The following is a 25197-nucleotide window of genomic DNA, read 5'->3' as shown; positions in this document are numbered from 1 at the left end:
AGACAAAACTCTTCATGAAGCTCATTATAGCACACCATAGATTTTTACAAATGTGTATTTAATAGTTTATTTAGCAATTAAATTTAGGAATTTAGCAAAAACTCCAGGCATTTATAATTCCACCTATAACACCAGATTTTGATTCTACTAACCCATGCCATTTCAGTACAATAATTTAGCACACACTTTATGTACATTCAGATGTTATGGAAAACATCCTTATTCTTTGGACTCTGCAATCAAGCTCACACCACCAATTGTGCCTCAAAATATGTACCTATGGGACTAAAGATTAGAAGTAACTTTTGAAAGCAGGCCCTGTTACTCCTGGATCATTGAAGATTTCAGTGGTCAAACTAGAAACAAAGCTTTGATCCTAAACTACTTTGCATAATATTATTTACTCTTTTTAAATCCTTGTATTCCTACTTCCCTGCCTCCCACCCATCATGACTTGCAAAGTATTGGGAAGAAAAGAAGTCAACTCTTTTCACAGCAGAGCCAAACTTAATACCACTCTGAAGTGCCTGGCACAAGTTCGTCTACAGATCCAGCTTGAAAAAGACAGTCAGCATTACCTGCATACACATTTCTGCTACCACTTACCAAATGAAATAATAATTACATACTACAGGTAGATTTGTCTCATATTAGTGTGTGTACAAAAATGTCACAGATCTAAATTTCTGCTTCTTTATTTAAAGCTATCAGACAATTTTGTCAAAGGGAAAGTGCTCTTCAGGGAATGTGTGCCTGCTGCGTGACATGGCATAAATACAGAGCACAAAGCAGTGACAACTGCACTGGCAATTTGGCAAATGCTTTTTTCTCCTATCCTATATGTATCACATATTCTGCACATACAGACACACACTACAGTTTTTGTATATAGTGCAAGTGTGGGTTTTTGTAGGTTGTTTTTTTTTGGTTGGGAAGCTGGGGGGGGGGGGGGGGGGGGGAGAGAGTGTTTTGCATTCCAGGCAACAAGATCATGGAATAACACTGTTCAAACTACACCTTGATTGTAAGCATTAATGAATCTCTACTGAAAAGAGCAGGAGATGTTCACAAAACTCCCTGCTTTCTTTGTGCTCCCCACACAAACACACATACAGTCACTTTCTTCTCTTGTATGAAGAAAGCAAACAGTGAACTTCCATGTCACTTTCTTGATTTCATAAAACACACTCCAACTTTCCAACACTGAGTCAGCTATCTGCATGTCATTCCTGCTTATTGATACAGCACTAAGGGAAACATCCCTTCCTCTGTGAAAAAAATCACAATGAAACAAAGTAAAATTATCTTGGCAGAAATCCCAGAATTAAAAAAGGAACTTTTTTGATCTGATGAAACACATACCAAACTGCAGCAAATTCAAGCCATCTCTCTGAATGCAACCTTACAGCCAATGCAGAGACACAGAAAAGAAAGCACTGACAGCTTTTCAGAATTTCGGAAAAGAAGGCTAATAGTCTAAAGGGCAGCATATTAAGTGAAAAAGATTCTGTTAATAAACCCTGTTATTGCAAACAACCTGTATTTTTTTTTTCCTCTTTTGCTCAAACTTCTTAAAGTTTGGTATATAGCTTTGCTCATCCTTCTACACTTCTGTCCATATACCTCCTCTGTATTCTTTATCCACTCAAAATTAACATGCCACCAAAATTCATTTAAAGTAAATGCTTTAGAACATCTCTTTATTTTGATATTTATTCTTTTTGTTAACAGAAAGACTGATGAAAGTCATGGCAAAACCTGCTACTTACTTCAAAAGGCATACCATCACACCCTAAAATTACTACCATCAAACAGAAAAGTCAGGAGAGATTGTACTGTTTTCTACTATATTCCTAGGAATATATTAAAGCTTGTTAGAAAGTCCAAAGTCCACAAATAGTTGTTGCTGGAAAGACAAAACTCACTGTTCAGTACATTCTCCAGTTTTTGCGTCATGGATCCTTCTACTTTTTCTGTTCCATCCGCTTCCAGTTTCTGATGAATTGCTGGAATAAAGTGTCTAGTTAAAATGCAGAACTTTTTAATAGGTAGGAATACATTATATCAAAGTGACACTTCTAAACATTTTTAAAATTAAAGTATTATTTTGCTCGTTAGACACAGAAAAATACAAGCATGCTTCATGGCAGCAGAGTCTAGTGAAGGACAGGGCTTAGAGCCAGACACTGCAGAATTTTAACCATTACTTTGACTTTACAGACTTCCTGTATCTTCCTGAACAAGACAGTAATGCTCAAGGAAAAAAAAAACAAACAACAAACAACAAACCAAACAACAAACAAACAGGTCCCCAAAACCACCACCAACAAAAAAACTCAAACACACAAACATGGAAATAATCCCAATTAATTGTCTTGTAATACAAGTGTGAATTTAATATTTTGAAAATAAGTATAATTTAAGTACAAAATATTTTTGCTTTGTAAGACCAAATTTTTACAGTGATCTCAGCAAAAAATGAATCACCACTAATTTATGGGTAAAAAGTCACAGAGAATTTGGATAACTCCAAAAATTAAGTGTTAGAACACACCTCCACTAGTAGTTTTCCTATATAAAAACTCATTCTCAAACCAGACACATTAAGAGTATCGTATAGGAATATACTGCATTAAGCATTACACAGAAGCATTGTGATGCTTTTGCTCAAAACAGTATGAAAAAGAGGAGTTTACCCTTTTTTTTTTTTAATGATTCTATTTTTTTTTCCTGTCATAGAATACCAAAAGCCTCAAGTCTTGTTTCCACATGACAGTACTAACGGATGTGGAAATGAATAGTATTAGAATTAATTTGTTTGTTTTACAATAATTTCTTTTTCAGGGAGAGATTTACCACTGACTACACTATACCACTCTGGAAATATGAACAGTGAATGGAGTGTAGATACTCATTTCTTTTCTTCTTACTTCCCCTCTCTTACACAGCATTCATTCCCTCCTCTGCTCTGTGCGAGTGGCACAGACAGTTTCTTTTTTGTTTGGGATTCTTTTTTTTTTTTTAAGGTAATACCCCTATATATCTGCATAAAGCATATATAAAGCAAATATTTAAAACTGTTACTTTCCTTTCAAATTTTAAATTTGTTATATTATGTAAAATTAGCTCTATAAAACAGCCATCAGCTCCTGTTGCTTTAACAGCAACCCGAGTCCCTCAACTGGATTCTTTTAAGATGATATAAAACTAAAAGATGAACTTCATGAGTGTACCTAATTTGCTCCAGGAGATACCTGGAATTCAATCCACTTAAGATAGTTTAAAATACCACCCCAAACTGCATATAATGTGCACATAGAGATGTCATCGCCAACTGGTTTCCTCTACAATACCCATGCTCTGTAGCTGCAAATTAAGAAAAAGCAAACAAGGATGAGACAGACCTCAGACATACTGTAGGCAGTGGCTATTCTGAAACACAATGGCCCTTGATAGTCTCCTGCCTCCTTCAAAGGATGAATTTTCATTGGGATGGGGGTGTGTGTGTATGCGTGGGGGTGTGTGAGTTTTTAAAAAAAAAAAAAAAAAAAACAAATAAAATTCCATTATTCTCAAACATGTAAATTTGAGCCTTCAATCCCTTGATCCTACACAAAGAATTTCAGGAGGCTCTGCTTTCTTGAAAATGCAAGAGCATCATCTTATTTTTGTTACTGTAGTCACTAGTGAAGAAAAACATTTTAGGAAACCATATTACTTAAGACAATCAACACTTGCATGAAATGAAATATATCTAAAAGATTCTTGAATATTTAAAGGAACAGAGGTCTATCTTAAGAGATGGCTTTTTAAATTTAAAATTTAAAAGTCTACATCACATTGATGACATGGACACCACTTACCTGTAAGAATACCTCTACAATTATGTAACAAAACATTAAAGGTTCTGATCATATTATCCCATTTATATACATCTTATATACAGGGGGAGCCAATTACTGTTGTGCAATTAATGTTACATACTGAAAGTCAAGCTCATCAGAACAGCAACCACAACATAAATAGATATTTTAAAACCAAATGCTGTAAGTACTACTGGAACTGCATCAAAGTGCAATGATTTTAATTTACATATTTTGAAATAATTCTGTGAAGCACATTTTTGAAAGATACTTTCTAAACTGATGTGGATAAAAGACCCCAAAGATATATATTGCTTCAGATGTTATTGTTATTCAGATGTTTTTAAAATTTAGTCTTTTGGAACTATTAATTGCATAACATTAATTGCTGACCAATTAACTATAATGTTACTTTTGAAGGGGACATACCTAAGAACTTTCAAAACCAAACTGCAACATCTAAATATTTAGCAATGCCCATATACTGGCAACAAAAGGTAAAACATGCTGAAGGCAGCTTATTTAAAAATTTTATCATGATGGTCATGGCTTTACTGTAAGAAGCATACAATAAACAAAGATGAGGAGGGGCTAGATTTAGATGATTCAGCTAAGGCCAGAAAATTAATGGTGGTTTGTATCATAGTTGCAAATTTGAGCTTCCCAGCTAAATCAGAATACTTAAACAACTGCAGACTTCAGAGCTGCACTGAGATTCTAACAATAGTGAAGAGACTAAGTTTACAGCTCACAGTCTCTAAACTGTGACTAAATACTTCAGAATCAGTTCTACTTGATCAAAACACATGCAAAGTTCAATCTGGCAAATAGACCTATGTACAGGCCTTGTAGCAAAATAAACCGCGATTAATTTGTTGTTGCTTGTGTTGAAAACAATTTTATTTCATCTAAGGAAGGATATTGTTTTTCACTTGGCAACCATAAATCTAACAAATTAAACTACACTTGCCAGGATCATGCAGTTTTTGACTTGCAAATTTCATTCTTTTATTTTTTATTTTTATTTACATTTTTAAAATATATTTTGTGATAGGCACGAAGAGCGGCATTTTCAAAACCTCCTCAGCCTAACTCAGCTCAAAGCAACACTGCTGCAAGCTTTCCACCATTTTCTGATTAAAAGATGGCTAGAAATGCACTATATATGAAAAATCTTATCCCAAACCCTTTTAGTCAGATGTAGAAAATAAGAGGAGGTGTGAGAGAGAAGACGAGTCAATACAAAAAAAAGGAAAAACTGACTCAGCAAAGTATTTCTGAAGATCTGATGTGCTAACTATAAAGAACTTGGCACCACAGCACAGTAATGGAGGGATGAAAAACACATGTTAAGATGTTGCCAGGATTCACAGCAGTGCATGAATAAAAACGCCTTTGGTTTCCTTTATCAAAAGATTAATGACTTTCTTTAATTTGAAAAAAATATAAGAAAGTTATTGATGAGAACAGCACCCCTATGTAGGGCAGAAACTCTTCACAGGAGTGCATAGCTGCATATAATGAGCAAATTATATGTTATAATTTATAATTTATATATATTATATTGCAACAAAGCAATACATAAAGACAGCATGTCATGAATGAAGCTAGCAATACATTACACTATGAAAACCTTAAAAAAAAAGTGTATTATACATTAGTCAATACTGCTGTTTTTTTGTCTGTTTTGGTTGTTTCTTATTCCCCAAGTTTTCTTGATATGCTTATGATTTTTAGAGTATGGGAAATGCTATTCTCTTTTTACCAATACATTGCTAAGCCGCTTTACCTACAAAAGCTAATGGAAGAAATAAAACCAGCTTTTAAATGTTGCATGTATTTTAAAAATGGTATGGAAATCAAGATGGAATCATGTAACATGAAATTAAACTGGTTTTATAGCTTGTAGGTCAAGTCTGCCACAAATTTAATCGTGGGTAATTTTCTACACACTTAGAAAATAACTGCAGTTGATTACATTTGAAAACTTCAACTGCAAACCCAATCTTTCTTTTTGATGTTGTTTTTTTTTTTGAGAGTGAACAAAAAAAAAAATTAACTTACCTGAAAAACACAAATTGACAAAACATGACAGTCACACAGTAGCTAACAGCTGCCATGACTGCATACACTTGGAGAAATACTGCTAGCAGTTACTTTCTGTCTCTAAAATAATTACCGATTTAACAGAAGCTATTCTATATGAATAGTCACAATAAAATCAGATACTGGCTTGAGCACAGAACTTTCACTATGGACTAAGACAATTCCTGCTGTTTCACACTTTTTAAAATCAGACCATCTCTTGCTTGAGACAAAAAACACCCCCTACACAAAGCTATCCTGGAACATGTATAAAAGGAAAGTTTAAGCCTTTCATCAATCACAATCACAACTCGTGCTTTTTTAGAGTTACAGTAAGATAAAAATTGGTCTGCTACAGAAACTGATCATAGGCATTGCATGAAGAAGAAGCATCTGCATGAGACTAAACCACTCAAACTACCTATCACTACTTAACGTACTTTACTGCCACTCCTTTGTCAGGCCATCTCTCTCTCAGCATACATTGCTCATTGCAATGTCTCCCTTGTTATCTAGTACTGCAAAATTAGAACATAAATTTTCAATAAGAGAACTTAAATCAGTATGCCTGTTCTTTCACTATACATACATAAGGAGGCCCATAAATGTAAGGGCAACATATGTAACAATGCTAGGGCAATTGCTTCTCATTCAGCTTTTGTCTATAAGGGTAGCACAAAGATACCTCACGCCTTTAGACATGAGCATCCACTTGGAAAACTAAACAGTGAGCTTACAGCACATCAGCTATTGCTTCATGACTACTTGGGAGACATGATCTTGATTCTTGAACTGAAATAATCTAACTTGCATTTATTGTGGGACACATACATGCCTGTAAACTTTTACTCTGAAGTGACTGATAGTGTTAAATACAAGCATGACACATACAACATCCTAGTTTTATCCTTGCCAGCTTGTTTCATTTACCCTGTTCTTTTAATATGATAATTCATAGAGGTTAAGAAAACTGCTCCCTGGAGTAGCAGGCTGCTCTTATCCTGTAAAGGCCCTTCTATCACTTGAAGTGGGATGAGGAAGTTAACATTAGTGGAGATGCACCACACATAGCATTCAACACAGAACTATTCTACCCCATTTCAAGTCAGCTGCATAATATTTAGGTAGTAGTCATATGTCCAAACTTGATTTACTCAAATCCATATGTTTAATAAAAATTCATAGTATTGAGAAAATGTATGAGACCGAAGTAAAGCAAAACCATGAATTAGGTATGTTACAAAACAGGAACGTGACGACAGCAAAACCTGGTATAGAAGTCTGATGCTGTACCACCTAGCAAAACCAGTCATGGGTTAGCATTTCATTTGACAAACAAAGACAAAAGAGTGAACCGAGATTAAGAACTAGCTATGTAAAACCACTTCAAAATTAGTGAAAGTCATCAGTCTAGTTTGCAAAGAGAATCAGTAATGAAAAATTGGCTGTATGCGCTCTCTTTAGATTCAAAGATGACATAACTCTTCAAAAGCCAGAAGTGAAGGAGCACAGACAAGCATCAGTTTAAAATTCACAGCAATTAAATTAAAATTTGCTCAAATTCCCAGTCTGACTCAGAATTGAACATAGACCCAGTGGTTTCTTTGGTTTTAATTTCAGAGCAAATTAATTTAACAGACATAATGGCAACAGAATCCACTTATTCATACTGAATCAGATCCTGGATCCCTGACATGCTCATCCTAGAATGGGCCTTAGGGGATGAAGTATAAAAATATCCTATAGGAAGAAGGAGGGAGGAAAGAAAACCCCACCCAAACAAAAAAAAACAAAGAAAAAACCCAAAACCCAGACACTGAGCAGATATAGGGTCATTTCAGCCAGGCAAAAATTATCTTATGTATTATGTAGGGTATAGACAAAAGGCCAACTGCAGTCCAAGTTTCCTATCATACCAGCATTCTCACAGGCCACACTTCTGAACAGGACTGGAAAGGGGAAAAAGGAGTAATACTGCAATAGTCAGCAGTGCTTTTTTTATATAGTTTTTTTTTTTTTTAAATCAAATAAAATGTGTTTGTAGTTGAAACTGCACAAGAGGAACTGTTGCCATGGCAAACCAGAAAGTCAAACCTAAATCACAAATTTGTTCAACATACCCATGTTTCAAAGACACATCATCTTCTTTACTTGCCAATACAGATGTTACATTGGCATGTTTTGCATAGAGTGTCTGAAGTGGTCATTTCCCTATTTTTTTTTCCTTTCACTTAAATTTTCTTTTTTTTTTCCCTTTACACTTAAAAGTAACTGTGCAACCAAATGCTCTTTGTAAAGAATGCTTCTGAAAAAGTATATATGAAGTAAATTAATTTACTCACTTCACAAAGACTTCTGTGCAGGACATGACTTGCTCATGACAATAAAACACAAGCATATAAACAGCAGTCCTTACAGGAGTTCTACTTTCTAGGTTGCAATTAGAATTATGGGAAATAAATCAGCTGAACTTCCCAACACTGACAAGTGGGTCAAGTTGAAGTGAGCCCAGCTGCCCTCATCTCAGTTTACAGGGCCCTTCAGCTGATGGGACAAACTTCCCGTTGTACCTCTGCAGCAAAGTCACTGTCAAACTGTCAGCCAAGCTAATGGGCACAGAGACAGGAGGATCTGATAAGGCAATTCTCTTTTCCAAGATATTAAACCAAACAAACAAAGGTTCTGTCCTATTTGACCTCTTAACTTTCTCAGTAAACAGTTTTTAAACCACAAGATACAGTAAACATCTTGGGACAGCTTTTTATGGTTTTCAATGCTTACTTGTGAAATTATTAATACTCATTGAAATGTCTAATACAGTTTCATAGTACAATTAAAATCAGACTGATCTTACTGATTCAAATTAATGAAAAAAGCTGCACTACAATCAGGAATTCAGGGTTTCCCAGACCAAGTTCATCTGTTTGAAACAAGCACTGTTAAATATGCTTGAGTTAGAAGATGTTAAAACAAACAGATGTGCCAGTAGATGAAAATATGAAGTACCTGGTAAAGTAAGTGTAATACCTCTTAAAGTGAGCCTCCTTCAAAAAATACCAATTTAGGGAAACCTAGGAGAAATAACTGTACACAGATAGCTCCACTCTACAAGACGACAAACCTGCAGTGTACAAAGCATAATCACCAGGTTTGGAAGTTGTGTCCTAGGATATCTGAAGGGAAAAATTGAGAGGTATCAACAAAAAAGCCAATCAACAAAAATGTGTCTTCAGAAGATCCATTAGAGCTCAGAAATCTTCCCAAAGCAAGCGAGTTAAAAAAAAAAAAAAAATCCAAAAGAAAACAAAGCACCTCAGGAAATTTCAATCACCCTGGAAGACAGGCTAGATATGCTCGATAATGACTTTCCCTTGAGTCACTTTTCATCTGTGACAGTTGTATGCTCAGCATCAAATAATGAAAGTCTGCAGAACCAAGGCTATGTCTGTCCCTCATCTTTCAGCTTTCAAATATAAACTGTTCCTACTGTAGCTTTGTTTAAATGCATATAAATCCTAGTCGCATCTTTTTGAAGGAGAAAATAAGACATCTAAATTCACCCTTACATGTGTAAGGGCAGAAAAGTGGTGTATTACCAAAGATACCCTTTTTGTTTTGCTAGTATTGGAAGCCTCTCCACATCTAACTTAACAGTTGATTGTACCCATCACAGGGTTCAAGTGTTTCAAAAATTATGTAACTTTTCCAGCTACACTCCCTCAAAAGTAATCTGAGAAAGAAGGGCAAATTAGCAGTTCTGCATTACAAAGCTGAGATTCATATGCAGGGAGTTGGGGGGTTTTGACTGAAAAGAAGCAAAACACTTCTGCAAGTGCATTTAATAGGCAATTAAAACGGACAAATGCACATTCAAATGCTACAGAAGGCAGCTGTGACTGCAAGCATCCTCATTAAGAAATTGGATTCAGAATACAAAATATTGTATTGATAAGCCCTCTGCAGTTCAGTGTTACAGCTCTGCATCTGTAAGATACTAAGACTTCAAGTCTCTCATTTTCTTATCAACAGCATCAAGGCCATTCTGTCTTATTATTACTTTAATCGACTGTTTATAACAGCACAAGCTACAACCCTGTATCCTTTTGAGCTCTTAAGGGGGATCACTGGATGGAAAACAAAACCAAGCTATTTTAGTTACAGGTGAAAAGTAGCACCAAGAACCACAACTCATGCAAAGTTTTGAGTTAATTTATCTAAAGGACTGCAATGAGAAACTCTAACTGTAGGTAAAAATAACATTGATACAGATAAGACATGCAAAACAATATTACAGCTATGATTTTTTGTTTTATTAAGAACATAGTAGTTAGTGAACTAAATGAGTTTGCTTTCCCTATCATTAATTACTGTTTTTTTTTCTTACATTCCTGTTTGCTCTCCAACCTCTTCATTTATCATGAAATCAATCTCCGAAGGCAAGAAGCCTACACTTCAATAGATATGAGAAAAGTCACTTGGTTGTGCTCAGTCCTTCTAAAACCTCACAACATTTATGGTTCGCATTAGCTTTCTGTACATCCCACTAAGTTTTTACTGGTCCAAAAAATAATCTTGCAAGATAACACATGTCTGCCAGCACTACTTTTTATCCACAGCAGTAACTGTTTGGAAATAGAACTTAATCTTTTAAATTATTTGATAGTCTATATACAAAGCAGATTTAGTTGTGAAAAAATAAGTCACATATCAGTATTTGCTCAGGATAATTTAGGATTTTTAACTATTTAAGAAAAAAAAAAAAAAAATCAGGATTTTGACATTTTCAAGATATTTAAGATTCACCAAGTAATAGCCTATTATTTTTCCTTGTACTTCATAAAAACTCCGCTTAAAAAAAAATCTCCCCTTTTCCGTGATACATGTAAGTGTCTGTCAGACAGTAACTAAGTGACCTGCAAGTTTGTCAAGAAAAAAAAATAAATAAATAAATCAGTACATCTCCAAAGCAGTGTTCCTAAAGCCAACTGAAGTTCTAGCTTGGCTGAAGCTATGACTAGATACAGGTTTTCTTACCCCATGGTACCCATAACACAGGATCAATGATCAGGAGTGATAACCCTGCAATGTACAGTAACCATGAAGAACAGCACAGTGGTAAATGTTAAACCTATACAGGATGGCCCAGCAGTGTCACTCTTATCCAGCACAGTCCTTAACCAGACAGCGCTATGGCAGCCCACAATGAGTTGTTACCACAGAGACAAGTTTTATGCTTTAAGCCTGCGCATTTATATATAAATATATATATATATATGCACAAAAATGGCACAGACAACTAAGCTAATCTCACTTGTATGTGGAATTTTCCCTATGGCAAGCAGAATATAAAAGCCATCTGATTTCTCAAGTCAGAGTGTACTGAACATTTATATAAATATTAGTCTGACTACGGGATAAAAATCAAGTTTTTATGTTGCTACAGATTTTAAGCCATCATAATATTATCTCCAGTTCAACATTTCCTCTCTTCTCTGGTTCTGTGGTCTAAGCAGTTTCATCAAATGCCTCCAATTAATATAGATGGCATTTGGTGCCATCTTTTGCAAATATACCACAACAATCAGCTTGTGACCAACACGATAACGATTTTTGGCTCATCAGACACTTTTAGAAGAGATTATGAAGAAAACCAATATTTTTAATATTAAAATTCAACCATACATACAGATAGTGTCTTTTCTATTATACTGTATTTAGTAAGTGCAAAACATCTTTACCTGACAGAGCATCTTGTGCTTCAAAAAATGTGCTGAGACCTCCTTTCACATAAGCTAGACTTCCTTCATTTTTCTTATTGGCTTGCTTCTTCAAATTCACAACAGCCATTTTGAGCTGATCAAAACTGAAAACAAACAAGAAGACCCCTGTGACATTTGAACAACGAATAAAGTCAGCTAATGAATAAACAGACAAACTACTTGGAAAATAAAATCAGCTACTTTTCCAACAACTATTAAGGACTGAATAATTGCTAACAAGTGTGATTCTCAATAATGACAGTTTACTCAATCCAAAGAGTTTTTGTGTTTTAGTTTTTAATCCTAAATGGAGGACTCCTATCACTTGTGCTGGAATAGATTTCCTTATAATATGTTTTGCTTTACTTCCTGTTTCCATCTACTGGACAGAAATCACATTACTCAATAGCTGGATTGGTCTACTTGGGCACCCAAGTAGTACTTACCACAAGCATTTTCAAACTAACAAAAAAGCTATGCAGCTCTCTTTTTAAGTACTGTTGCATGTTATTTGATGATCTAATAGTATGTTTAAATAGTTTATATTTGTCAGGACATTGCCAGGGGGTGGGGGGGTAGAGAAAAAAAAAAAACTCCCATGTTTGCTTAAAAAGAATTTCCTTCAAGGAAAAAATAGACATAAGCTACCCAAAACAACAATGCACCATACATCTAGCATTCCCAATACCTGAGGTTACACAGAGGACAAGAACTAAACCATTGCTGCGTGTGTCCAGGACAACAGCACAAATGATTTGGGGCAGATAATTATACAATTCCAGAATATTTCTAAAACTACACATTTTTGAAAATCAAAACAAAAAAACAGGCTTACTTCTTTATTTAAAATGCTACTTATAATTATATTCAAAACATTACTGGATTCACCCTACTCTTTGAGCCATTCTTCCTGTTGAGTTTTACATAGCTTTTGCAACTTTAACAATAAGATTTATATTTTATAAACCAATATAAACCAAATTAATACACACAAAAAAAACCAAAAACACAACCCAGCTTTCATTTAAAACCAAGAATTAATACTTCTAATTCCACTGGGATACACTGGCCAAGAGGATCATGACTTGCGACTGTTGACATACACCAACATGCATCAGTGGGTTTACTGACACTATTATATTAGAGGTATAACCATTACATATGCTGTTGCTCATATTCCATGAACAACTGGTAATTCTGGTTAAATAACTTTTTTTTTTTCTCAATTCTTTCCTGGGTACCTTTCTCAGAGGGCCTCTTCCCATCCATCACAGATCACTAAGCACATGAGCTATCCCACTTTATTCTGGTGATATGCTTATCTAATCCCACATTGCTTATCTCCCAGGCCGCATGTGAGTGTGTAAAGGCACTTGTGGTTAGACCCTTCCAATTGGTTTTGTAATTCCCAACAGCACTGTCAGTGCCATCACTGAACATGGAGAACTCTGTCCCTCGCTTAACTGCAAGCTGTTATGACCATTCCCTGCTATTCCTAATTTGAAGTCCTTGTCAACAAAGGGCAAATCTTTGGTGACAAGTGCAAAATGCAATGACGCTCCCACCCCACTTTTTCAAATGAATCCCATTTCTCACTAGCAGTCTGTGTTCTTTAGTAATGGATCCATGGCTACAGAAGTAAAACATGCTGCCTTTGAAACCAGTGGTACAGCCATCTGTGAGCCTACAGAACCTTAATCCTACAGGATGCATTCACTACCTGAAGCCTTACCCTTCACCTGTAAATCAAAGGCGCTCTTCACTTTTGTCCCCAGGGCTTTGCTATCACTCTTGATCTGTTCTACATCTCTCTTGGCAGCACCACTGGTGCCCACATGAATGAGCAACAAGATGGCAACAGTCCAAGGGCCTCAGGTAAAGGAAATTTCCTAAAAACAGCTACATCAAAAGCTGTTTTTTCTCACTTTACTGTCCATCAGCTTTTTTTAAAAACCTGATGACTCCCTAAATTATCAAATTATCATAGTTCATTTTGAATCACTCCTCTTAGTTCCTGGATTTCAAAAGATACATATATATTGAGTAATAAGATTCTTTTGCTGCTGTTTTGGCTCTTCAATCTACTACCACTCTGAGAGGAAATGGAAGTATTTCCCAAGTAGATTAATGGTTATTTCTGGAGATCCTAAAACCGAACACCACAACCACTCCACAACAATCCAGCCAAACAACAAAACATCAAAAGCCAACAAAAAAACCCACAAGGCTCCAACCCACAGCTGTTTCTACCACAGATTAAAAAAAAAAAAAAAAATCAAATAAATTTGCAAAGTGGTATTTCCCTTCAAAATGCTCATCAGAATACCCAGCTGAAGGCAACAAGAAAGGCTCATCATCTCTACTAAAAATGGCTTCCAGTATTATTCAAACATATGCAGATAAAAAAACTCAGTTATACATGCAAAAATATATTCACATAATACATTCATGTAAGTACATATTATGAACTAGATTTAAAAATTAAAATGTTAATGGTCAATATTTTTAAGAGATTTACAGCAAAGATATTACTTGTCAAATTTCTTTTACTATAGCATTTCCCACAAGTGTTAATTAAAAGCTAACTACTACTATTAACAGTTTTGCTCTGAGTTGTCCGTTCAGTGCCCTTATCCTCAGCCTCTAGTCATCACTTAACGTGACTAGAGTTTTCACTTAAGCCCACACTGCCTAACTTCTTGATTCATAAAAGGCTTTAGCCTGAAGATAACTTCCATATGTCATGGGCCTGGGGATGGAAAAAAAGAGGCCAGAATTTAGGTCTGAGTAAAAATTAAGTTTTCCTTGTAACCACATTGAGCAAACTGGTTGATTACTAGCCAAGCAGAAACACCACAGGTAGCATAGAACAGGTTTATTACTTTAAGTGTCAACCACCAATGAAACAGCTAATTTATAATAAAATAGTATCAAGTAACTTGCATTTAAAACAATAATTTATGACAGCAACAAACCTTGTTGTTGAATGATTCTCAATCAGGTACCAGGCAGCAGAAAAGTTTTCACTAGTAAAATCAGCACTCATCCCAGGAAACAGTGCCTCTAAATCTTTTTGAGGAAATCTGCCTCTGAAAAATGAATATTTATTTATTCAGTGAGACATTCCTGTGAACAGCTTACAATTAAAAAGTGTCACATAAAAAAAAAACAAAAACAAACAAACAAAAAACAGAAAACCAAATCATGTCTGAACAAGATGTAAACAAATTTTTGTCCCACCATGAAATTAAATCTGGTATTACAGGCACATGTAGTGTGACTGGGAAAGGAAAGATTAAAATCTAATCTGAGTAAAATTGATTTTTACCATTTTGATTTCACTATTACACTTATGACAGAAATGTTCTCAGTACAAAATGCTTCTAAAGAAAGAACTACTGCCTTCAAAAAATGAGACTAGACAGACTTACCATGATACTACTACTACTGAAATGCAGGACCACGTTACAATGCTGAATGTACTCAAAATTAATTCTACCATTTAAAGAGGAAAATCAGTACACCAAATCAAGTAAATAAGAGAGAATATTCTCTAGAAGCCATGAACCAGTGTTTATTTAAAACAACAGGACATCACCAGTTTGACAGCTTATAAGTGATCTTACACCATCAACTTTTATTGGTTCACGTGCACGAGAAGTTCCATGGAAACATGAAGGAAGACACTTGGAGTATTCTTTCATTATATGTAAACACTGAAAGAAATCCTGAGTTAAAATAATCCCCTTGCAAAACAATACAGTGATCTATGTTCATAGTACACAAAACATAAAAGCATGTTGTGAGATACAGTATGTTTTGTTTGTTTTTACTCAGTCTTACAATGCATGAAGATAGCATGCAAGCCAATTTCTTGTGAAAGCAGATTCTCTACAACAGCTATCATTGAAACTACAAGTAACTTCTAGGATACTTTTACAGAAAATGTATTCCATTTATTTTAGGTCAGTGTAATACAAATACTTAAAGTACTTTTTCATGAAAACATGACTATCTTCATCATTCAGTCCAGGCACTCACTGAATTATACCATACATCCCCAGGTGCACTCATCACCCTTCTTTATCACCAGCTGCATCCCATCTCCAGAAAATAATGATGGTAAACAAGTTTACTGTTGGTCAGCCTGAATTGCTCAGGCAGTTGGACAAGATGATCATGCAGATACCTTCCAAATGAAACATTTTAGCCTGTTCTAAAAATGTACTACGTCGCTTTTGGATTACAACATCAAACCCAGAAGTCAGTAACATCCCTCTCTGACGCTTGTAAGTTAGGTGAACTCCGCTATAAAAAGTACACTGTCTGCAAAAGCAAACCTGCCATACTTTGCATTTGAATTCAAACTTGGATGGGAGTAGCAATCCAGTGTTCCATCCTATTGGAATTACTTTTAATACACATGAAAAGCCATCTAAATGGACATAAAACCAATGATTTGTTAGGGTTTTTTAAGTTGTTGTTTTTTTTTTCTGTGATCTAAACATGTTTCAAACCAGTTAAAACTGTTTTTATTACAAAAAGCAAACAGCAGATTAAGTGAAGTAAATCTAGAGGCAGATGCATTAAAAAGTACAATTATAAAGAAACAAGAGTTGTTTTCTCTAAGTTGCTATTCATAGCCAAATGGCCATTAGCACAAGCAGGTACAAAGGACCTACATAATTAATGACATGACACAGGAATCCTTCATCAGTAGCACCTGATTAAAGCAGGCGCATGAAACAATACTTTTTATAACAGGGGAAAAAAATAATAATCAAATGAGATGCAAGAAAAAAAAAGCGATGACAGGTATGAAAAGGACAGGAAAAACTGCAAGACGCAAAAGTAGCAGCTAAAAAATGAGGGTCCCAACATTTCTGTGTTCAATGAAAAGGTGGTAAAGCCAAAGGAGGTGATCCTGCCCCTCTACTCTGCTCTCGTGAGACCCCACTTGGAGTACTGTGTACAGTTCTGCTGTTCTCAACAAAACAAGGACATGGAGCTGTCAGAGCAAGTCCAGAGGAAGGCCATGAGGATGATCAGGGGACTGAAGCACCTCTTGTATGAAGACAGGCTGAGAAAGTTGGGGCTGTTCAGCCTGGAGAAGAGAAGGCTGCATGGAGAGCTCATAACAGCCTTCCAAGTATCTGAAGGGGGCCTATAGGGATGCTGGAGAGGGACTCTTCATTAGGGACTGTAGTGATAGGACAAAGGGAAATAGGTTTAAATTAAACGGGAAGTTCAGGTTAGATATAAGGAAGAAGTTATTTCCTGTGATGGTAGTGAGGCACTGGAACAGGTTGCCCAAAGAAGTGGTAAATGCTCCATCCCTGCCACTGCTCAAGGCCAGGTCGGACAGAGCCTTGAGTGACATGGTTTAGTGTGTAGTGTCCCTGCCTATGGCAGGGGAGTTGGAACTAGATGATCTTAAGGTCCTTTCCAACCCAGACTATTCTATGATTCCATGACAATGTTAAAAGATTTACAAACATAAGTAGTGAGATTCATGATTACCAACAAACTTGAGTTTCCTGAATGCCAGTTAGTGAGAAGAAAATGCTGATGGATGCAAAAAGGAGAAAGTTTTATCTTTCTTTTAAAGCTGTTTTAAGAGGTATTATTTTTCATTCACAGTAGTGAAAAGTGCCAAACAGGCACATGAATTTATATGATAGTACTTCACATGTGATACATGGCACAGCTGTCCAAAATAGATTTTATGTTAAATCCACACATGGTAGTATCTCTGTGGGTAACTAAAAAAAATAGAAATGTTCAGTTACCTCAGAAGAGGCTCAGACATTCAGTGAAAGTACTATATAAGGGCATGTATACATAGAGAAGCAGAGTTTCATTCATATTTTCAGAATTTCAATATATTTTCCCCAAAATCCAAAAGAAACAAATATTACACAAAACCCACACACACTCAACAAATATACCATTACCAAATGCTACTTATTATTGCAAGATTGTAAGACATATACATGGCAGTTTAAGCTTATGCATGATACATAAAATTCATAGGGAAAAAAAACCTAAAAGTTTTTACTTATATGTATGATAATATGATGTTGACCAATAATTTAGTTATGGATATAATAAATTCCTGCAAATGAGTTCTGCCCACAGACGTGAAGGGTTGGGGTTTTGGGGGATGTTTCGGTTTGACATTTGACTGCATTGAAAAGTTATCAGGACCTTTTTTCCAGCAGATGTATTTGCGCAGAACCATAAATTAACAATGCATTTATGGCTGCTTTTATCTGCGCAGACATATTTTAGACATAGTCACAACAGAGTAGAAACATGAACGTGAATGTGTGCGGTATGTTAACAATATGTTATACTCTATGGTGTAGTATCCTTATTTTTATCATAACTTTCACCAGTAGTTTTTCCACTAACAGATATGGGGAGCTTGGAATGACTTGTTACAGCTGTCTTCACAACAAGCTGCTCACTAAAAAGTTCAAACTGAAAAAGCAACTGTACTTCTAAAATGTCTGGCCAGATGCATCTAAAAAGAGACTGACTCCACATACACACAAGTTTGTTTCATTAACTTCCATTAGTAAATTAAATAAATAAGTCCTTGAAGTTTCTCATACTTACCATTTAAACAAGCACATATGTGACTTGAGAAAGTATTTCTGTTTTACTCATTTCAACATTATGGGTTGAATATGAACTACAGCAAAAGCTGAGACCATGCTGACACGCCATGAAACTGTTGATAATTTTCCTGTTAATTTGCTCGTTTTACAAGAATCATTTCCAGAAGCAACTCTGAATACTTAATCATTGATTAAAAAGCAATCACTGTAAAAGAAACCAGGCCCACCAATTGAATACAGGAAACCACAGAAGAGAGACCTTTACTATCCTTGACAACTCTACGTACTTCACTACCTTTACAATTTCAGCAAAGGTACGCATATTTGATTTATATAGCAGTACGTTCCGCTAGGCAGACTATTTTATTTAAAACAGAACTAGATCTGGTACTAGACCCCTAGTTAACATTTTAAAGGAGTCCTATTAATTCATCAAAACCAATTTTAAGTATTGAAGTAATTAAGATTTATATTCATGTGAACTATAATAAAAATAACTTTGGTTTCAAGCCACTACACACTTTCACTTCCCTCAGAGACATCCTGAGTGTATCTAACGCAGTCATGGGATACTAGATGCAGTGGCCCTTGCTTGCACATCTTTACATGTGTGTGCACATCTACTTTGGATTCAGAACACATGGGTAAAAATCAATTCACTTGCACCATATGTGCCCATCAATACAAGTCTCACCCTCCACTACCCCAAGCTTTCAGTACTGTATAGCCTGATACTCACTAAACCTAACCTAACATCACAGCATGTATGTTAGCTTTTATTTGTTTTTTAAACACATTTTAATACAGAACTTGTGAATGTACAGATCATTTATATTCTCTAGAAGTTTAAGATTATTTATAATCTCCATGAGTAAACTACAGCCTCCAAGCAGTCACAATTAGTAACAGCAACAAAATGCAAAGGATACTAATAAACAGAGCCTGACTATTGTAATTTTTCTGTAAAGATTATATTGCTCCCAGAGCTTCAGAATCTCATAGTATGCTTTTCAGCATACATGACAATATTTGCAGATTAAAGGCAGGTACCAAAACAGGATACAGCCACCAAAAGGTAATCTGAACCTCAATTCCACTGGAGTTTTTAGGTCAAAAGGAGCAACTTTAAATAAATACAGATTCTGAATAGCAACCAGCATAAACAAGCTCCAGCTAGAGCTGCTGTATACTCCCCCCTCTGTCTGGTACCAGTCAGACTCCTAGAAGCAGGCTTTGTACCAGCTGCACTGTGTTAATAATGTATGCGAGAGGACCAGCATAAGGGACATTGGAGTAGACTAAACACAACAAACCAGAAGGTGCCAACAAAGGTCACCCCAACAGCAGAAAGACAAGGATGCACAGTACTGCTTCCTAGCAGCTTTGGATTTAGCAGAAAAATGACAGCAAAATGACAACTGTATTTGAGAAGTGGCAGAATGAGATGAGAGAAATCCACTAGGAGTTTATAGGCTGGTGGCTGCAACTGACACAGTCTTACAAGCAGTAAGTGTTGCTGTATTTTTTTAACATCATAAAACTAGGACTGTATAATACTATATACTGCATCTCCCTCCCACAGGTTTCACAATTTTTCCGCACACATCTCTCTGATAAAAGCTTCCACAAACCCATCACATTCAAGGATGAAGCTGACTGCATTTCCATACAAGCCACTTAAAAATAAGTAAATTCCAAAACCTCCCGAAAAGTCTTTTCCTATCTCATGGTGGTAAGCGGACGTTTACCATTAGGGGGCAGCGTAAGATCATTTCTTCCTTCCTCCCAGATGAGCTGTTTTGGAAGCTGGCGTGGGAAGAGGGAAGCATCTGTATTGAGTGGGTGGATACAGAAGTATGTGGAATGTACTTAGCATGTCAGCATTTGCTTTCATGTACGAGATGAATCTACCATAATGACCTCTGCTACATGCAAAACAACAAAAATACTATTCAAAAATGTTATAACCACCACTAGGTCCAACTGCTGTTACTGCTTTGAAAAGAATGGATTTTCTTAAGTCTGACAGAGTAGGCAGAGGAAGCAGGTAACCTTTGATTAAATAAGGACTTGTCATGCAGGAGGGGAAATGTATGTGGTACACCTGAACAAGGAATTACGTAGATATAAATTTTCCACTAACAGAATCCAACCAGTGCCCTAATGGAACAGGCATCACATTCTCTCTCAGAACTGTTCAAAATTCTGAACGATCCTATGTTGGTAGGACGTAACCTACCAACCTGCTTTTGTAACAGCTCTAAACTGCTAAAACCAACCCAAGCACTGCAGCATCACTGTGAATGTTAGCATTTTCATACCAAGTTTCCACATTTCTTAGGCTGAGGCAACTACTCTAAATAGTCTTTTTCTTCCTGCAAGCTACTTAAACCTTCTGTAAGGGTTACTGGCTATATCGGCATAACACCACAGCCAGGAACATTCCTTGGTGAGGAAGGTGGCACAGACCTGCTTTGCACTTAAAGCCAGCATAAAGATAGTGATAGAAAATTAAAGCTTTGCATCAGTCTTTACTCCATTCTGGAAATTAAAAAAACTAGGTTAAGTATTTAAAATAGCTATTTTCTGGTGTGAATAGAATACTTTGTAGCATACACACAACCTGCACTAAGTGCTAGCGATGTAAAAAGAAGTTGACCTGACCGTTCTGTGTTTTCAAAGATGACCAAACAATTCTCAGCAAGGCAGGAGAACAAATGTGTGCAAAAACTCTTTTAGGAATACATCTGTGACTCTAAGGGTCACAACTGAAACATAATAACCAGCAAGTTCAAGTTTCATTACAACAGACATTATTATTTAGCAACTGAGATTCTTGGTTGTATGGCACAGGAAGGGCAATTAATTCTTGGAAAACATGAAGAACTTATCAACCATAGATTACATATACTTACTACCTGTTTGCCTCGCAGGCTGAAAGATGATGGACTGCACATCATCTACACATATAACATTTAAAATATCTTGGCTATTTAAAAACTATCAGGATGACTCTAAATCCATAGTTCTTACTTTGCAACCTTGCAACTCGAGTATGAAAAGAGAAATCCAGTGCATTATTTTGAGTATGTATATATATATTGCCCCTAGAATACATCTACTGGCAGTATTCTAATTATTAACAGAATGTGTCATAGCCAATACTATCTATTTCCCTTAATGCACAGTTCAAACCTCCTGTTCACTTAATTCCCAGTCTGCTGGGTCAGATTTTTTTTTAATCCCTATGCTTGCCTAATTGCTTAATGAAATACTGTACTAAAGCACTTCTGCTCATTACTTGCAGGATTTTTTCTAGCATTTCAATGTTTCATTTGCAAGACCCTGAAAGTACCCACCTGAATGATTCAAAAGATGAGATTAATTTTTAAGCACATTTCAGTTGGACAAAGTACCATAAACAGTGTTTTAAAACACCAAGAAAGGAATTTTTAGAACCAAGCATAACCCATATTAAAAGACAAACAAACAAACACACCACAACAGATAGGTGATCTACCTATCTCTTATGCTGCAGATTGTCTGTCCTATGTCCTTTGCAGATGATTGACAACCACCTTCTAAAGGGAGGACTTCTTTCTTTCAGTCTGTAGTCTACCCACTGCCTGCCTTCTTTTTGTCATGTTCCTATCTAGCTTATTCCTATCCTATTTTTTCACATCTATTTTTTACTGTGATTCCCCCTTGTCCTCTCTTTAAATGTTTCTTTTGTTTACCACTATTTGCATATTGAACAGAAGGCACCCCTTTCCCTTCCTTATTAGTCATCAGGCTGTAAGGGCTGCAAATTCCACCAAGTCAGACCAATGCTGAATGCTTCAGCTTCAAAATTAAAATAAATCCCAATCTGCATACATTTAAAAACAGTTTAAAGAAGTCAAAGGTGTTACTAAGGAGAGATCTATTATGCTGCAGAGTCCCATCTCCTTGTATACACAACTGCTCTTCATCACACTAGCCTTTCTTTTAAAGCGTTCCCAAATTCTATTCACTTTTATCAGTTCTAGTGACAAACTATTCCAATGTCTAATAATGTTAATGCTAACATCTTGCTTATCTACTCCTCTTCTTAATCTATAATTGCCTTTTTCTCACTACCTTGTACAACTTCATTACTCACCCATCCCATATGTCAAGTACTTTCAAATGCACGAGTTTGCTTTTATAAAATAATCTCCAATACCAAAGAGTTTAAATAAACAGCACATTGCTCCAATCTTTTAAGCAAATTCTGAAAGCTTCACCACTGGTTTTTAATTAAACACAGAATGTTCCATTTACAGTCACAACTATTAACAGTGCGCTGTCACCCACAGCACGAGGTCAGACCAGGCTTTTCTTTCCCTGTATCCTTCCCATCTCCACAACTTACCCCTCAATCCCTCTATACAATTACTTGTTATATTGACTAGGATTCCTTTTCCCAAACCAGTCATTTTCAACCCCAGTGCCTGCCATAACCTTCATGCCTCACCTCCAATAAACTTGGAGATCAATGAACAATAAATCAGGCCCAAACAGTTCCCCTATTTCCCCCACCCCTCATTCAGAAAAAAAAAAAAAAAGTTCTTTCCTATCTATATTTATGTATTTCTGACTAGATTAAATGAATACCAAACTAATGCGGTTCTTGTTTCTGGAAAAAAGAAAAAAAAATCTTAATCTATCACATTGACACTGTCACAACAGTAACCAAGAACTACCAATTTTGGTTATGAGTTCAAGTATTACATTAGAAGTTGTGTTAAAATCAGAACAAATTAAAATTAACTATTTCATAACCATCGTATTTAAAGAATGAAGTACTGTGAGAAACCTATGGATAGAGGACTATGCAACAGAACTAGTTACCTTGACTTAGATCACAGATAAAATACTGGAAGAGCTCTTGCAGGGTTCAGAAAACACAGGATTAAAACAGAGAATATTAGTTTTAAACATCAGCCAGTCACAACTGGTTCCTACAGTGTTTGAGAGGATACTATATGGGCTTTGACATTAAGCACTTCATTAAAAAAAGTAACCAAATTAATATAGCGTAGTTTTAAGAGTTGCTGCCATAGCATTAAAAATTGATTTTCATGAAATGCCTATAGAATACATCACATTGATTAAAGAACTAAGTACAAAAATCCATGGAGAAGCAAATCTATAGGGAAAGCTTTACTAAAGCCCACATAACTTTTTCATCATCACCAATAATAGCTTTATCACCAATAATTTTTTATAAACAGTAAAAACATCAAGAAGAAAACTCTCTTCTGTACTGAGACAAGGAAGCAATAGGGGAACACTGTCAAATGCAAAGAACTTAACAGCTAGGGTAAAGGAATCCACGCCATCCCTACAGAATAATGAGCAAGCATGCCACCAGAGAAAGCAGGGACTTAAGAGAACCAGCTAACAAGACACTCACTACTAGCTGGACAGTGCAGCACTGTGGTAAAAAGGATTATATTTATTTCTTTTTTATTTACTAACAGGGAGGGAGAGTGAAGGAGAGAGAGAAGTCTTCTAATAAGATGCTCTAGTACTGTCCACAGTCCTGGAATCCACGTTCTAACAGGGCTGGAAAACTGAAGAAGATGAAAGTACCACCTGTCAGAGGTTATATCAGAAGCTGGAGAAGAATACTTGCAAAGAGAAAAAAATCTTCAGTTTTGTACAAAAAACTGGGTTAGTACTTTGAAAAGAAAGGAAAATACATATTCAAACTAGGAAAGAAATGCACAGCCAGACACTGGAAGGTGATGGCAAATCCAAAATAAATCCCATTCAGATTTTGGGAAAGTGCAGTTTCCCCATTAGAACAAGGTAAAAATGGATACTACAGATTTTCTTCAACGCACTACCCCTCACAAACAGCGTATTCAGCAGATGAGACCCCTAGTAATAGTTTCATTTTAAATGGCCTTTGGTTTAGGTAGAGCTGGTATTCTGAACAAGAGAAACATTATTCCTGAGGCTATTTCTGGGAGCTGGCCAGGTTTGGAGCCCTAAGAGTGTCCCATTTAAAGTCCTCTGATTCCATTTATCACTCACTGTAAAACTTCTATTTCAGAAAACATTGTCATAAATTTCACCATACTTACAAATGAAAGTAGTCAGTGGGCTGGAAAATAATATTAGAAATTTAATGAAATAAACTAGTTGATGTTGTAAATCACATTATCAGAGCAATTTTAGCAACACATGAGAATCTAAACAACCTTAAAATCCCCACAAAACTCAAATGCAACAGTATGTATTCCATAACTACAATGTATAAATCCAAAGCCTGAGGTTATTTACAAATTCACAAAATCTAAGCATCACTGGGGTTCAACATATCAGGCTTTTAGATTATCTACAGTTCTAACTAATAATCTAAAAATGAGGATGATGAAAAAGGATAGAACATGCATTAACAACTCTTTTTGAGTACCAAACAGCATAGAACTAATATATATATTTTTAAATCTTCCCCTGCCCTGTAAAAAATTAAATTTTTCTAGAATTCACAAAGGCACACATAGAAAAAAAAAACAAAAAAAAAACACTAAAAAAGTAGATTAAAGGCATTTGGTACTCACTTGTCTATCTCAATACCAAGTGGATTAGCTGGACGTAGGGACAGGGGGGGAATCCCTTTATTTCTATCAGTGCGCATGTCATAATAGTTCATTTCATCCACCCAGACAGCAGACTGATCCAAGATACCTAGAGAAAACAAAGCGCAGATCCTTAAAACAACAAGGGCGGTCCAGCACCATCAACTTCTAACATACTGAATTAATTTGAAAAATCCTGATAAATATAAAATGCATGCCTAGGTAATATATTGGAAGATACATGGCAAAATAACCT

At 35.8% G+C, this 25197-nt stretch overlaps 1 protein-coding gene across 3 annotated transcripts in view; it reads right to left on the bottom strand.

Annotated features, from left to right (window-relative positions):
• Positions 1 to 25197, bottom strand: part of EXOC2 (exocyst complex component 2) — a 124191-nt gene that overhangs the window by 79226 nt on the left and 19768 nt on the right. For all 3 annotated transcript variants that reach the window (XM_062617772.1, XM_062617771.1, XM_062617773.1), the window contains 4 exons: positions 24924 to 25050; positions 14683 to 14796; positions 11687 to 11811; positions 1926 to 2006 (listed from right to left, as the gene is read on the bottom strand). In XM_062617772.1, coding sequence (XP_062473756.1) covers positions 1926 to 2006; positions 11687 to 11811; positions 14683 to 14796; positions 24924 to 25050 — 447 coding nt within the window. The remainder of the gene's footprint in view (positions 1 to 1925; positions 2007 to 11686; positions 11812 to 14682; positions 14797 to 24923; positions 25051 to 25197) is intronic.

This window comes from Pezoporus occidentalis, unplaced genomic scaffold (genome assembly GCF_034315485.1).
Source record: "Pezoporus occidentalis ecotype Australia unplaced genomic scaffold, CSIRO_AGI_Poc_V1 ctg2, whole genome shotgun sequence".
Classification (NCBI taxonomy): domain Eukaryota; kingdom Metazoa; phylum Chordata; class Aves; order Psittaciformes; family Psittacidae; genus Pezoporus; species Pezoporus occidentalis.
Note: the sequence above shows the minus strand (reverse complement) of the source record. Positions and strands in the feature narration are given on the sequence as shown.